Genomic DNA, 16,427 nt, shown 5'->3' on the forward strand with positions numbered 1-16,427 from the left:
CAAAGAAGGAGAATGGGCAAAAGTGGCCTGAGTTTAGACCCTGCTAGCAGAGAGGAGAGATCATGAATTCTAGATACTATTATTAAACCCTCCCCAGATGGTTAAACTTGGGACACGAGGGGAAAATGACACACGGTCAAGGTTAAACATTAACACAAAAAGTACAGGTTAAGTATAAAAAAAGGATCATCTACTCCAGTGGTTCTCAATTTCTGGGTCACAGAGCCCAGGGGAGCCTTGAGGTTATTCCAAGAGACCTGTGACTTTTTTCTTCTTTAAAAAGGTTATATTTATATTAGAAAAGCTTGAGAGGCACTGATTTCATGTGTATGTTATCCAACCGCAGCTACACGCCATGCTATTTCACAGCGATGAGAAGTAAGAAATGATGCTTCAAGGTAAAAAAAAATCATGCGGATAGAAATTCCAATTATTCTCCTTACTTCCTTAACATGCAGAAAATCTTTTGTTTCGAATGAGATGGCCATGCCTGGCACCGGGACGTCGTCTTCATGGGCTGCACTGTAGCTGACATTTGTCCGGACTGCAAATGCAACGGGCTTTGTCTAAAATGGGAAAAGGAAGGGAGAAAAAAATTTAAAAAAGAAAAAACAGTGTTCCCTCTCTTTCCCCCTCAAAGTACAAACATACACTGAATAACTGTTGTCACTGTTGTTGCTTTTCCCAACTTTGGTTCTTTATCACAAAACAGCTTATTAGTATTTACAAACCTTCGAGCGCTCAACTATACTACCCATTTCTGAACTAGAAAAAGGCCACTGTACTCTCTGAAAGCATTACAAGTAATGAAGGTGAAGAAGAACTACTGAAATATGAGTTTACAACATAATAGCTTGTAGCAAATGGAAATCAGGAAAAATACACAGGATTGAAATGCCCAGTTCTTGTGTTTCAGTGAAAAAGACTTAGCCACTGCCATCTCCACCCCAAACATGTATTTTAATTAATAATAAATGGCATAATTCCAAAAGGTACAATGTTTTGGATGAAGAAAGAACCACGGAATATATCTTATGACTACAAACACTATATTCATGGCTACCGGGCATCATGAAAGCAATGACCTTTTATTCTATTATTTTTCCTCCTGAGTGCACTCAGCCACTAAAGATGATAACATTCATTAAGCTATCCTTCATTATTTGATGCTTTGCAAATATACAGATACATATTTGTCCTCTATCTAGGCAACACCTGTTTAATCACAAGGTGAAAAAACAGGCAAACTCAGAAACGGTGAAAAGAGGTATTGCTCTAACTGGCATTGTGTTTCTTTCGCATTGTGGGCAAGTGGATTTCTTCTGAGCAGGTTCTTCCTATTCAAAGAGCTCTTCGTCGGGACTGCTCATGAAGGACAAGAGGGAATTAGGACAGCAAGAACCCATCTTCACTTCCGAATCTTCAGAGTTAATCCATTCTAGTTGACTACTGTCTGGGTTGAGGACTGAGCTCATAAGAGCCACGGAGTTACTCAGATCCATCCACAATATGCAGAGTGGGAAAGGAGGACCAGGTTCTAGACATGGGCACAGTAGACAGGAAGTAGACTGAAGACATGAAATGCAATTCTTGGCATCCCTTACGATTTTTTATTAAAAATGTAAGAGGGGCTGTTCCTCATATGGAAATACAAAACTTAAAAAAATAGAAATAAAAGTTGCCTATAGTTCTACCACTGAAACACAATTCTTGATTGTGTGATAGTATTTCCATTTTTTCCTGAAATTAAAAAAAAATTTTGATTCCCATAGCTATGATCATAATATTTTACCCAATTCTTATCCAATTTTTACCCAATTCTTAACATAGTAGTTTTTCAGGTGATACACTTTTTTATTTTTATTTTTTTAATTTTTAAATGTTTATTTATTTATTTTAGGGCATCATTCTCTATTTTAAACAAAAATAACTGAGGGCATATTTTGAAGAGAGGGCAGAGCCACTTATCACGCATCTGGTTTTAAGAGATGATAGACTTTAAAAAATCTACCATTTAGAAAATCACCTCAACCATTCAACACTTTTTTTGGACATCTGGGTTTAAAATTTTTTTCACTATGATAAATATTCTGCTTTGAAAAATCTCTGTATGAAAAGCCTCTTTCTATTGAGAATTCTTTCCTTGGGCCACATTCCCAGAGGTAGCATGAGCAAGCCATGGGTTATCAAGACCTTTTAAAATTCTGTTCCAAACTACTGTCCAGACGGGCTGTGCCATTTTAAACTGCAAGCTGCAGTATATGTTGGTGCCTTTTTCCATAAGATGCAGTCTTAATCAGACTCAGTTTTACTACTAGAAATAGCATTTTCTTGAGTATATTGATCCATTATTCAAGAGAGTTTCTGATCCCAAAAATATAAATCCAAGATTTTTTTCTATGACATGATCTCTTGTCTCTCTCAGGGACCTTTTAAAAAATTTTTAAAAGATACAGAGTTTAAGTGTAGCCTATATATATAGCAGATATATATATATATATATATATATATTTTTTTTTTAACCACTGGAAGACATAAATTTGAAATGTACAACTCTACAGAGGATCCCATGAAAATCTCTTGTCTTTTATCCAAAGACCAACTTTTCAGACACTGGAGTAGGGAGAGGGAACAGTGAGAAAAAAAAAATAAAGGGGTGGTAAAGGTTTGCCTATAGTAAGTGGGGCCACAGATAATGATTTTATGTTCTTAGATTAAGGCTTCAATTCAGAATGTGGAATTCCCTTCTTGGCTCACCTCCTGTCATCAACCATGCTCCCCTTAGACAAGGAGCTTCATACAGGAATCAGCTTTACAGAGCATACGGGTAGGAGAGAAGAAAGCAGAACCCCGTCCCTCAATGTCTTTAGGAACTATATTTAGAACTATATTTAGACCTATATTTAAACTATATTTATATTTAGTTAGAACTATATTTCTAACTTAGAATGTAGAATAGACAGAGTGGAGGGAAGACAAGAAGGCTTATCAGCTTGAGAGAAAGAGGCAGGATGCTGACCAAAGGGGATCAGTCGACGACGTCATTTCTGATTCACTGAACTCACTTCAGCTCCATCTAGATTAAGCAGCACATCTATGATACGGAAGATACTATCTACATCAATTCCACTCATGTGGGTTCAAGAACAGAGGGTTTTAGGTGAACCTGGATTTGAATGTTGATTTATTTACAGGGAGCGTAGTCTGAACAAATTCCTTTAGTCTCATGGAATGTGTTTCCAAGGCTAGGCTACTGTTTGGTACATAGGGTGAGCTCAGTACGTGAGCGTTTTCTCTAGACTAAAAGAACGACCATACATACATGAATGTTTCCCAATAGTCACTCATCTATTAAGGCTCGGCACCAGTGGTTTCCTTTGTGCTCTGCACTGTAACCCACCACACACCAAACTAGTCAACACAGGTTAAGGCCTGCCATGAGATGCATGCTAAACCGCTTTATATTCAAGATATAGCCAAGAATTCTCTCCAGCATGGACTCTTTCACATTCTCTCAGGTATGAGAAATGATAAGGTTGCCCATATTCATTTTGCTTATAGGATCCTCTCTACTTGCTGTGTCTGATCTGTCTAGTTCTGATTTTCTTTGTTAGGCCTCAGACACAGAGGCTTCTTTTTCTTTGAAACCAGCCTGAAGTCCCAAGGGAACATCCCTTAGAGACTCTTTGAATTTTTAATCCCAGGAAACTATTTTTCATCAAACGTATCCTGATTTAAGTTGACATCTGCGTTTTTGGCCGACTCAGTATGCTCAAGGTCTTCATAGGACTTTTACCTGCCGTCATTCAGGGCTCTCCCCCCTGGCGGCCCCTCACTTGCTCACTTTCGGTCCGGAAGCCTGCCATACTGTTTTGGTTCTCCAGTATCACTTCTCTAATCAGGGCCCTGGGACCACTTCCCTCTCATGTCGTCCATCATAACAATTTGTGACTCTCATGGATGCTCGGGCATTTATTTTTTGAGGCCAGGGGCCATTTACTCTCTTTTTTTGCTCCCTTATTAAGAAAAAGCAAAGTCCTGAGAAGCAAGAACAAATAACAGCCCAGAAACCTTGGATCCTTACAGAGGCCTCAGGGGAACACCAGGTCAGAGTGGACCGTGGTGACTGACCAGAGCTCTAACACGTGCTGGGACCCAGAAGGTGTTCTGGGCACCGAGAGAAGCGAAGTTGGTCCAGACCCCAGGACTGAAAGTAACCACGAGCTCCAAGCAGAGGGTTCTGCCCCAGGTCATAGGTCCCCCACTTCAAGGGGTCCTTTGTCCACCCTCTAAAACTCCAGGGCTTCCCAGGTTTGTCTGAAAGGCCTGATCATGGCTGGAGGGGAAGAAAGGCAGAAAACGTAAATATAAAGGTGGCTCGCAGCCCTAGGCAGGGTCCCATCAGGACTGACTAGGGTGAATGGTACTTAAATCCAAATTCAGATTCAGATTTAGATTCATCTGACTCCACAGAATCATGAGGATGCCGAGGAGACAATATGACCCCCTTAATTCCACTGTCTTCCTTTTCAGTCGACCCCCTTCATATCCTGGGAACTTTATTCTCAGGCCAGTGCTCTAGCCGGAGTCTGTTTTGCTCTCTCCTTCTACCTGCGTTCCTGGCTACCTTGTCTTGTAGCTGTGGAGGACCGGATACGTGATGGAGAGGCACACAATTCTATCAGCCTTTGCTTCTCCCTCTCCTGTGCCAACGAAAAAGGGAACAGATTGGTTCTCTGCCTTTTCTGGTACCTCCCAACCAGTATACGCTACGCGTAGCCTCAGGGTGGTTGGTAAACCACCTACCTGTATTTGGTAGTCTACCTTTTGACACAGAATTAAACGTTTGCTGCCACTTAGCTTGTAGACTAAAGTGCCAATAAATACCAACTTATAGAAGAGGAGCATCTCGTTATCTGGACAGTAATGCAGAAGTGCTTTAAAAACTCTAAGGCTGTGTCATTTCACCCTGGGGTCTGGAGTCTGTTTTCAAATAACATTTCAGAAGAAGGCAATGAGTGAGTGACACAGGTGTGTCATGGGACCACTGTGTCATGGAAGAGGAGAGTAAGGGTGACCAAAGACATCCTTACTCTCCTCTTCCAGGTCCTTCTTTGTCTTGGACGTGGCACGATTTATGATGAAATGATAAAAGCTACTACTTTGGATGTCTGTGAAGTGCCGTGCTGTGTATTATGCACAGATTTTTGCATTTAATTTAATCCTAGCAACAACTATTCCTCCCAGATGAGGAAACTGAGGTTCAGAAAAACTTCTCCAGGGCCACAAGCAATGGAGGTGATATTCAAATCCAACTATCTCATCTGAAAGCCTGAGTTCTTTCTGCAGTCCTCGCCTGCTTTTCATTCAAAGGGGTACATGGATGGCAATTTTTGAGCATTTAGATGTCTGTGTGAAATCTGTGAATACTGGAAAGTAATAATTTACAAAATTCTACAAACTGTTTGGTACCAAAAAAAGGTAAAAATGTAGGCCTAAGTCTGCCTTGTAGTCTAATTTAGTCCATTTTTTAAAATGTCAAACATTCAACGAGCAGTGTCACATGTTAGAACTCCAGGCACTCATTATAAAGGTCATGTATTGCTGTCTCTTTGCCCTTCAATCAGTTTGTGGTCCAGTAAATAATAACAATATCAAATCATGATTTTTATTTATTTAGATGTGACTTTTCTTTTTTCACGTCTCTTTTTCATAATACATAAAGCTCTCTTTCATTCAAAGAGGACTGAGATAGTAAAATACACGTGGTTTCATAGTTTCTAAAAGCGCCACCAAGGATGCTGCATTGGGAGAATTAAAGCCCTCAGCTACTACAGTCCTAAAAAGGTAAGAAAAAGTCACTCCAAGTTCCTTACGGTGAAATGTTTCGTGGGCTAACGTCAAGGATTTTTAAGTAGCCTGAGAGTTATTTTGGGAACATTCCAAGTTGGCTTCGTCAGTTTATGACTCTTGGTTTATGGTCCTCAGGATGGACTTCGTTTGACGGATGACTGAACTTACTTACAAATACAGCAGGAGGCCGCCGAGGATGCAAACCACCTGCTTTCCTCATCTCCCTCCTCCTTCCGGCTCCAGCACCACTATAGTCTGGCCCAGCAATGTCCACCGAACCCTCCCAAACTTTCCTGATGTTTCTTCTCTGACTCAGGCCCTCTAGCCCCCATTCTGACTCTCACCACGCTGCCACTTGCTCTACTCTGCCTAGAGACGGACATCTGGGCTGGTCATTAACAGACGTGCAGGGAAGCCCATCTGGAAAGTTCGGGGGGATGCTTGTGGACAGCTCTGGGGCCACATGGCTTGCTATTTCTCACAACCCAAAGAAGTTCCATCAGCACAACAGAGGCCCGGCCTATGGAAGCTCATAGGCTCCTGTCAGAGATACGTTTGAAGTTTATAGCAGGAACCAACTTTATTTTCTCACAATCTTCTAGAATCACTAGACCTAAGGCTGTCAGAAAACAATGATTGTAAGTAGGAGATAATTAACTTAAAAAATCTCTTTGGATCCAGCAATTCCACTTCTGGGCATATATCCAAAGGAAACAAAAACACTATTTTAAAGCAATATCTAGACCCCATGTTCACAGCAGCACTATTTACAATAGTCAAGATAGGGAAGCACCCTAAGTGTCCACCAACAGATGAATGGATAAAGAAGATGCGAGATACACACACACACACACACGAATATTATTCAGCCATGAGAAAGAAGGAAACCCTGCCATTTGCAAAAACATGGATGGACTTTGAGAGGATCATGCTAAGTGAAATAAGAGAAAGACAAACACTGTCTGATCTCACTTATATGTGGAATCTCAAAAGCGAAACAGAACAAAACCCCAAAATTTCTGGTCATGAAGTAAGATAAAACAAGTTATCACAAATTCATGGCACTCTTGAGTTTTCTTCCTAAACAACGACTTAATGAGTTAAGAGGGAAGCTAATCATCTTAATGGATACAACAAATGATTACCTTTCATTTATTAAAAATGTGCTAATGAATGATGGAATACTTACTGTTAAAAAGCAAAATGAAATTCACTCAAATAAGAATAAAAATAGAATTCTGATCATGATTAATAGCTACTTGAATTTTCATGCATCGATTTCTTCATTTCTTAATACAGATGCATTTTATTATGCTGAATAGCAAAGTATGTTTTTCCATTTTCATTTGGAGGCCATTAATAGCTAATAACATACAAGGAAAATCCATAATTTGTTTTTTTTTTTAACATCTTTATTGGAGTGTAACTTTTACAATAGTGTGTTAGTTTCTCCTTTACAACAAAGTGAATCAGTTATACATATACATATGTTCCCATATCTCTTCCCTCTTGCGTCTCCCTCCCTCCCACCCTCCCTATCCCACCCCTCTCATGGTCACAAAGCACAGAGGTGAGCTCCCTGTGCTATGCGGCAGCTTCATAATTTGTTTTAATGTCTACAGTGGATTGTCTTAAATATTAACTACTCCCAACTTATAGTATTTTCTTAAAGAAATTGAAAGAAAAATGTAAAGAATTTAAATGACCCAGGTTCCTGTTATGAGACTACAGAAAAGAGAGCTTAAAAATCTAATGAGATTTTGATCCATTTTCTTGTGCATAATAATTTCCTATAAAACTTGCTATGCTTTTCTATGATTTTAAATGACTCAAATGGGAGTATAGCCATTGAGTCTTACAATGGAAATACTCAGACAAACAGAGGGTGAGGTACTTTCAGGAATAAGATCAGAGCTATCTGCTTTATTTATTACATATTAATACTTGCCAGTCATTGAACTTTTTGAAAATCTTTGCTTAATTTATTATAAAGTATCAAGCGTAGTCTGAGAATTCTTTAATAGTAAACCAAAGAAAACCACAGTGATAAAAAGAATGTAACAAACAATTACGTATCCTGCTAACTGAACACTGAATCAGGCTGAATAAGCAAATAACCACAGATTTGTCATAAGATAAAATTTATATAGGCAGTTAACTGATTTGAGAAATTCAAATTTCTTGTCTAGAATGGATTCACTTAATGAATATTTATTAAGTACATGCTTACTATCTCAAGTTCTTATGCTCACATAGCTTAACTTATATTCTAGTAGAGGAGATATCATAAGTAAGATAATTGATAATTTCAAATAATGAATAAAGTAAAACAAAGTTTTGTGAGTAGAGAGGAACCACAAGTGAAGGATGGATTGGCAACGTGAAATGGGGTGTTTAAGGAAAGCCTCTTTTGAGTTCTCAATGATCTCTTCATCCATCCATCCATCCATCCATCCATCATTTATGTTTCAGGTACTGTTTTGGACAGTTGGGCGACATCAGTGACCAAAAGAAACGAAAATTCCCTGCCCTCTAAGAGCTTAATTCTAGACGGGAGAGACATCTCGTAAGTAATAGACATAACAAAGTATGTAACATGTTAGGAGGTGACAAATTCTGTGGAAAAAGAAAAGAAAAACAAGGCAAGGAAAGCCATAGTGTCAGATGACAGGGCAGGGACAGTTTCACATGGCTTGAGGAGGTTACATTTGGACAAAAGCATGAAGAGGTGAGGGAGTGCAGGTGCCTGAGCTCTGGGCAGAGGCCCCAGCGTGGGAGCAGGCCAGACGGGCTGGCAGAGGACAAGGAGGTCAGAATGGCTGAGTGGAGGGGACCAGAGAAAGGAACAAACGATGAGGTCAGAGCTCTCAGGCGATGCCTGGCTTTGCAGGTCAGAGTCAAGACTTGTGGCTTTTCTTCTAAGTGAGATGAGAACTCACTGGAGGGTTTCCAGCAGAGGAATGATGTGGTGTGACATGTTCAAAGGGCTATGATATGATGGCTGTTGAACTGAAAAGAGGTTTTGGGGACTTTGAAGTGGAAACGGGAATCAGCTGGAGATGCTTACAGTGACCCACGTGGAGAGATGATGGTGGTTAAACCAGGGCGACAGTAATGGAGGGGGAAAAATAAATGGTCCAATTCTGCATACATTTTCAAAGTAGAGTCAACCAAATTTGCTGATAGATTTGATAAGGGCGTGAAAGAGAGTGAAGGACGATGCCAAATGTTCTGGGTCTGAGTGATGAGAAGGATGATGTACCCTTCAAGTGATACGGGGGGCGGGGGGGGGGGGGCGGGAAGAGGGCTACAGTGCTCAGAAGGCAAAAATAAAAAATTTTACATTTCTTTTAAATTGAAGTATGGTTGACTTACGATATAGTAGTTTCAAGCGTACAACACAGTGGTCTAATATTTTTATAGATTACACAAAAATGTTACATGTTTTGAACATGTAAAGTTTGAGATCATAGGAAACATCCAAGTAGAACTTGGAAGAGGGCTCCAGGTCTGAAAGTTTGACAGAAAGATCTGGGCTAAAGCTATAAGTGTCAGGGACTTTCCTGGCGGTTCAGTGGTTAAGACTGCACTGCACTTCCACTGCAGGGGGCACAGGTTCGATCCCTGGTCAGGCAACTAAGATCCCACAGGCCACGTGGTGCGGCCAAAGAATAAAAAAATTGAAAAAATATAAAGTAGTAAGTCTTAGGCATGTTGATGACGTTTAAAGGCATGAGTCTGGATGATACTGCCGAGGAGATCAACGTACGTGGTGGCACTCCAACTACAAAAGAGCCTCAGCTACAAAAGAGTGGAGAATGACTGCTAAGACCGTGGTTTCCAGGAAGTGTCTCAAGGAGCAGGAAGTGGCCTGCTGTGTCAGATACTGCTAATGGGTCAAGTACGATAAGGGCTGACACCTGCCATGTGGATTTCACAACCTAGAGGTCGCTGTTGACAAGAGCCCATTCAGCTGCTTGCTGGGGATGAAAGCCATATTGGAGTTAAAAGAGATTAAAAGGAGAGGAATTGGATACGGTTAAGTATAGACCATTCTTTTAAGGAATTTTGCTATAAAGGGAAGGAAGAAATGTGACGGGTGGTAGAAGTGAGCCAAGATTCTTTTTATGCAAAGTAGGAGAAATAGGCTTCCCTGGTGGCGCAGTGGTTAAGAATCCGCCTGCCAATGCAAGGGACACGGGTTCGATCCCTGGTCCGGGAAGATCCCACATGCCGCGGAGCAACTAAGCCCATGGGCCACAACTACTGAGCCTGCGCTCTAGAGCCCGTGAGCCACAACTACTGAGCCCGTGTGCCGCAACTACTGAAGCCCACGCGCCTAGAGCCCGTGCTCCGCAACAAGAGAAGCCACCGCAGTGAGAAGCCTGCGCATCATGAAGGGTAGCCCCTGCTCGCCACAACTAGAGAAAGTTCGCGCACAGCAATGAAGACCCAACGCAGCCAAAAATAAAATAAATAAAAATAAATTAATTTTTAAAAAAAGGTAGGAGAAATAACAAAAATCGAAGCTGATAGGAATGAGTAGAGAGGAAAAAAACACGATGGTGTATGAACCAGTGGATAGAACTGCTAGAGCAACGTTTCTGCTTTGGCAGGGGAGAGAGTGGGATCCAGTGTTTAAGCAGAGGACGTGGCCTTAGACGGAGGCAGGGAGGCAGCATGAACAAGGGCAGATACCAGCTATGGAGGTGAGGGAATGTCCACCTTCCCAGTGGAACAGGAAGGTGGGAGTAGAGACAGGGAAGAAGGTATTAGAGGCTGAGAAGGGAGGAAAGAACTCAAGACAGTCATCCACGAGTGCGGAAGATTAGATGAACAAGGGAAGTATGGTGGGATTGCTCGGCAGTATTGAAGGCCCGCTGAGAGTCAAGGTCATGGATTTATAGTAAGCCAGCCATGCCATGTGGGAATGTCAGGAGCATCATTACAGAGGTAACGGAGTTAAAGCCATCATCCTTCAGCTTGAAAAGATCACGGCCTTCAAACTACCTTCTTCCATCTTGCTTTGATTCTTCTACGGCAATTTCATAGAAATGCCTATTACACTATGTATTTTGATACAAATAGACTCTATATATTTGGGAGCATTTTCACCTACTTTCCTGATTGATCTCTCAACTAGGTTATAACCTTTTTCAGGTAAATGATTTATACTCCTATTTATTTTTTATGTCAGCCTCCAAGCCTTTACCACAGGGCTAGGTATACATTAATAACTGTTAAGGGACTCAATTAAGGGAATGATTTCTTTCTGTTAGAGGAATCAATTATCAGGAGCTTATCCAGCACCTACTCTAGGCAAAGTTCTGTTACCATGGCTCCAGGGCCCACAAAAATCGAATGGCTGAGTTATTACCGTAGTAAGGTTGATCTCATTAGGATTTTGTTTTATATGATTAATATGCATATATGTAAGTGCAAGTGTACATATATGTTTATGAAATTGAAAGTAGCTATATTAATAAGAATCAAGCAAAGGAGCAGATATTTAAAACAAAATTTGAAATAGTATCATCCTAAAGGCTACTGAAATGACTTACAATCTCCATATAAGTTCAATTTATGTGTGAAGCAAAAAGGCATATCTGTTTTTTTTTTCTTTTTCAGTAGATGATTAAAAAGTAGATAAGCTCTTGCAAAAGTGTTCTGGGGAGTGAATAAGGTAATTAAAAAAATATTATACCCACCTTAAAAAGCTGAATTGAAATACAACATTTATGAATGCTGAAATCAAGGTAGTACTCAAAGTTACAGAATCAACATGCAAGGTGAAGATTAGAATAATAATGACATATAGATCTATCTATCTATGTAGAGAGAAACATAGCACCCTTCCAATTTGTTTACCAGAGAATTCTTCACTTGAGATCTGAGGTCTTCAACTAAGGTTTAGAAAGGATTAATTACCAGTCACCAGGAAAAGCAAGCATCCATGGAAAAATTTATCAAAGGAGAAACCCTATACAAAGACGAGAGGCACTATCTGAGATTTTGGTGCCGCCTGCTATCGTTTAGCGTTAGCAGAGCGTTCTCTTTCAGCAAGAGCGTACTGGGCTCATTTCCCCGGTGGAGCTGTCTCTCCCCAGAGCAGTGTCTTCAGAAGGCACCGCAACTCTTCCAGGCCACTGGGAAAGAAACCAATACGGTGAGAAAGCGCTTGATTTTATTTTTTCTGGGTTATGAATATCTGTCTCCTTGCCTTAGAAGAAAGGTGAAGTCATTTTCAATCAAGTCAGCCCCTTAAGAAGAACAGAACTGTTTATATTTAATTTTACTATTGATTGGTCGTACCAAGCAGGACAACAGTAGTTCTCAGGTTATTTAGGAGCCAATGGTATAATTCAGGGGCAAGCAATTTTTACTTTAGGCGTGTTGTAAAAACAAAACAAAACAAAACAAAACCCCAAAGCCCAGATGTGTTTTCTTCTTCAGTCGTTGTTATGGACTCAGTGTTTGATTAGAGAAGGTCATAGGGGTGCGGCCTTAATCCAATGGGATTGGTATCCTTAGAAGAGGAAGAGGAGACACCAGAGACGTCTCTCTGGGCGCACACAGAGCAAAGTCCATGTGAAGATGCAGGGAGAAGGCGGCTACCTACAGCCAAGGAGAGAGGCCTCACCAGAACCAGGCTGCGGTCAGAACTGTGAGAGTATCAACTTCTGCTGTTGAAGCCATGCAGACTATGGCATTCTGTTATGGCAGCCCAAGTAGACTAAAATAGTTACCTTCACCAAATCAATATGATGGGTCTATATGGCTAATGAAAAACACAGGTTTAATCTATATTATTCTGATATCAAAGTCATTCACAACCAAAGATTATTTCCAAAATTCCTATAAAAGTTTCAGAGAAAATTAGAAAAATGTCAAGTCAATAAAAATTCACTCCTTTTTTCTAACATATGGATACTTAGCATCTATTTTGTTTAAAATCCAGCATTGGACACTTCAAAGGACAGGATGCTACAGGATACAGGGTTTCCTTCCTTAAGCCCACTGAGACGCTAGTCAGGGAGCTTATGTCTACACCAGACCAAACAACGTCAGCTAAGAGGTGGCTGAGTTCAAACATGCGTGTTTACTCTCTTTGGCAATTGTTTGGCTACATCTTTTGTGCAGCTGCTGCTTCCAGGTCCTGAATAACAACCTCACATTTCCATTCTTTCTCTTTGCTTATCTGTTAGATTTCACACACATAGCTGTCCCATTTCTTAGCTGGTTTTCCCCAATTCATACTAGTTCTATTTTTCTGAAAGTGCAAAAATTTAAAAAACAAAATAAAAAGCGTGGTGATGTAGGACCTCCTCAACAGGGACCAAGCACAACATTCTATGAAGCACTTTAGTCCACAATGGACAGCTCAGCAACATCCAGAACCTCTAAATGCAAGTGGTTTACGTGTCGCCATCATGGTTCTGCTCAGTACTTTTCTTCCACGACAAGGATAGGAATGAAAGAATTAAGAGGAACCAACAGTGGTATCCCTTCCAAACTACAGCATTGCATTTATTTATTAATTTTTTAATATCTTTATTGGAGTATAACTGCTTTACAATGGTGTGTTAATTTCTGCTTTACAACAAAGTGAATCAGCTATACATTTACATACATTCCCATATCCCCTCCCTCTTGCGTCTCCCTCCCACCCTCCCTATCCCACCCCTCTAGGTGGTCACAAAGCACCAAGCTGATTTCCCTGTGCTACGCGGCTGCTTTCCACTAGCTATCTATTTCACATTTGGTAGTGTATATATGTCCATGCTATTCCCTCACTTCGTCCCACCTCACCCTTCCCCCCTCCTCGTGTCCTCAAGTCCATTCTCTACATCAGCATCTTTATTCCTGTCCTGCCCCTAGGTTCATCAGAACCGTTTCATTTACATACATTCCCATATCCCCTCCCTCTTGCGTCTCCCTCCCACCCTCCCTATCCCACCCCTCTAGGTGGTCACAAAGCACCAAGCTGATTTCCCTGTGCTACGCGGCTGCTTTCCACTAGCTATCTATTTTACATTTGGTAGTGTATATATGTCCATGCTATTCCCTCACTTCGTCCCAGCTCACCCTTCCCCCTCCTCGTGTCCTCAAGTCCATTCTCTACATCAGCATCTTTATTCCTGTCCTGCCCCTAGGTTCATCAGAACCGTAGCTGCTTCCCACTAGCTATCTATTTTACATTTGGTACTATATATATGTCCAAGTCACTCTCTCACTTCGTCCCAGCTTACCCTTCACCCACCCCTGTGTCCTCAAGTCCATTCTCTACGTCTGTGTATTTATTCCTGTCCTACCCCTAGGTTCTTCAGAACCATATATATTTTTTTAGATTCCATATATGTATGTTAGCATACGGTATATGTTTTTCTCTTTCTTAGCTCACTCTGTATGACAGACTCTAGGTCCATCCACCTCACTACAAATAACTCAATTTCGTTTCCTTTTATAGCTGAGTAATATTCCATTGTATATATGTGCCACATCTTCTTTATCCATTCATCTGTCGATGGACACTTAGGTTGCTTCCATGTCCTGGCTGTTGTAAATAGAGCTGCAATGAATATTGGGGTACATGACTCTTTTTGAATTATGGTTTTCTCAGGGTATATGTCTAGTAGTGGGATTGCTGGGTCTCATGGTATTTCTATTTTTAGTTTTTTCAGGAACCTCCATACTGTTCTCCAAAGTGGCTGTATCAATTTACATTCCCACCAACAGTGCAAGAGGGTTCCCTTTTCTCCACACCCACTCCAGCATTTACTGTTTGTAAATTTTTTGATAATGGCCATTCTGACTGGTGTGAGGTTATACCTCATTGTAGTTTTGATTTGCATTTCTCTAATGATTAGTGTGATGTTGAGCATCCTTTCATGTGTTTGTTAGCAACCTGTATATCTTTGGAGAAATGTCTATTTAGGTCTTCTGTCCATGTTTAGATTGGGTTGTTTGTTTTTTTGATATTGAGTTGCATGAGCTGCTTGTAAATTTTGGAGGTTAATCCTTTGCCAGTTGGTTCATTTGCAAATATTTTCTTCCATTCTGAGGGCTGTCTGTTCGTCTTGTTTATGGTTTCCTTTCGTGTGCAAAAAGCTTTTAAGTTTCATTAGGTCCCATTTGTTTATTTTTGTTTCCATTTCTCTAGGAGGAAAGATAAGGTGACCATATGTGCGTGGGTTTATCTCTGGGCTTTCTATCCTGTTCCATTGATCTATATTTCTGTTTTTGTGCCAATACCATACTGTGTTGATTACTGTAGCTTTGTAGTATAGTCTGAGGTCTGGGAGCCTGATTCCTCCAGCTCCGTTTCTCCTTCTCAAGACTGCTTTGGCTATTCGGGGTCTTTTGTGTTTCCATACAAATTAAATTTTTTGCCCTAGTTCTGTGAAAAATGCCGTTGGTAGTTTGAGAGGGATTGCATTGAATCTGTAGATTGCTTTGGGTAGTACAGTCATTGTCACAATGTTGATTCTTCCAATCCAAGAACATGGTATATCTCTCCAACTGTATCATCTTTAATTTCTTTCAGCAGTGTCTTATAGTTTTCTGCATACAGGTCTTTTGTCTCCTTAGGTAGGTTTATTCCTAGGTATTTTATTCTTTTTGTTGCAATGGTAAATGGGAGTGTTTCCTTAATTTCTCTTTCAGATTTTTCATCATTAGTGTATAGGAATGCAAGAGATTTCTGTGCATTAATTTTGTATCCTGCTACTTTACCAAATTCATTGATTAGCTCTAGTAGTTTTCTGGTAGCATCTTTAGGATTCCCTATGTGTAGTATCATGTCTTCTGCAAACAGTGACAGCTTTACTTCTTCTTTCCCGATTTGGATTCCTTTTATTTCTTTTTCTTCTCTGATTGCTGTGGCTAAAAATTCCAAAACTATGTTGAATAATAGTGGTGAGAGTGGGCAACCTTGTCTTGTTCCTGACTTGGTGGAAATGGTTTCAGTTTTTCACCATTGAGAACAATGCTGGCTGTGGGTTTGTCATATATGGCCTTTATTATGTTGAGGAAAGTTCCCTCTATGCCTACTTTCTGCAGGGTTTTTATCATAAATGGGTGTATTCCTTTAATTTCTTTTTCTTCTCTGACTACTGTGGCTAAAACTTCCAAAACTATGTTGAATAATAGTGGTGAGAGTGGACAACCTTGTCTTGTACCTGATCTTAGAGGAAATAGTTTCAGTTTTTCGCCATTGAGAAAGATGTCGGCTGTGGGTTTGTCATACATGGCCTTTATTATGTTGAGTTAAGTTCCCTCTATGCCTACTTTCTGGAGGGTTTTTATCATAAATGGGTGTTGAATTTTGTCGAAAGCTTTTTCTGCATTTATTGAGATGATCATGTGCTTTTTCTCCTTCAATTTGTTAATATGGTTTATCACATTGATTGATTCGTGTATACTGAAGAATCCTTGCATTCCTGGGATAAACCCCACTTGATCATGGTGTATGATCCTTTTAATGTGCTGTTGGATTCTGTTCGCTAGTATTTTGTTGAGGATTTTTTCATCCATGTTCGTCAGTGATATTGGCCTGTAGTTTTCTTTCTTTGTGA

At 40.4% G+C, this 16,427-nt stretch overlaps 1 protein-coding gene across 7 annotated transcripts in view; it reads right to left on the reverse strand.

Moving 5' to 3' along the window:
• Nucleotides 1–16,427, reverse strand: part of CACNB2 (calcium voltage-gated channel auxiliary subunit beta 2) — a 441,112-nt gene that overhangs the window by 57,603 nt on the left and 367,082 nt on the right. For all 7 annotated transcript variants that reach the window (XM_028495783.2, XM_055087728.1, XM_028495784.2 and 4 more), the window contains one exon: nucleotides 444–566. In XM_028495783.2, coding sequence (XP_028351584.1) covers nucleotides 444–566 — 123 coding nt within the window. The remainder of the gene's footprint in view (nucleotides 1–443; nucleotides 567–16,427) is intronic.

The sequence above is a fragment of the Physeter macrocephalus genome, chromosome 11 (assembly GCF_002837175.3).
Source record: "Physeter macrocephalus isolate SW-GA chromosome 11, ASM283717v5, whole genome shotgun sequence".
Lineage (NCBI taxonomy): Eukaryota > Metazoa > Chordata > Mammalia > Artiodactyla > Physeteridae > Physeter > Physeter macrocephalus.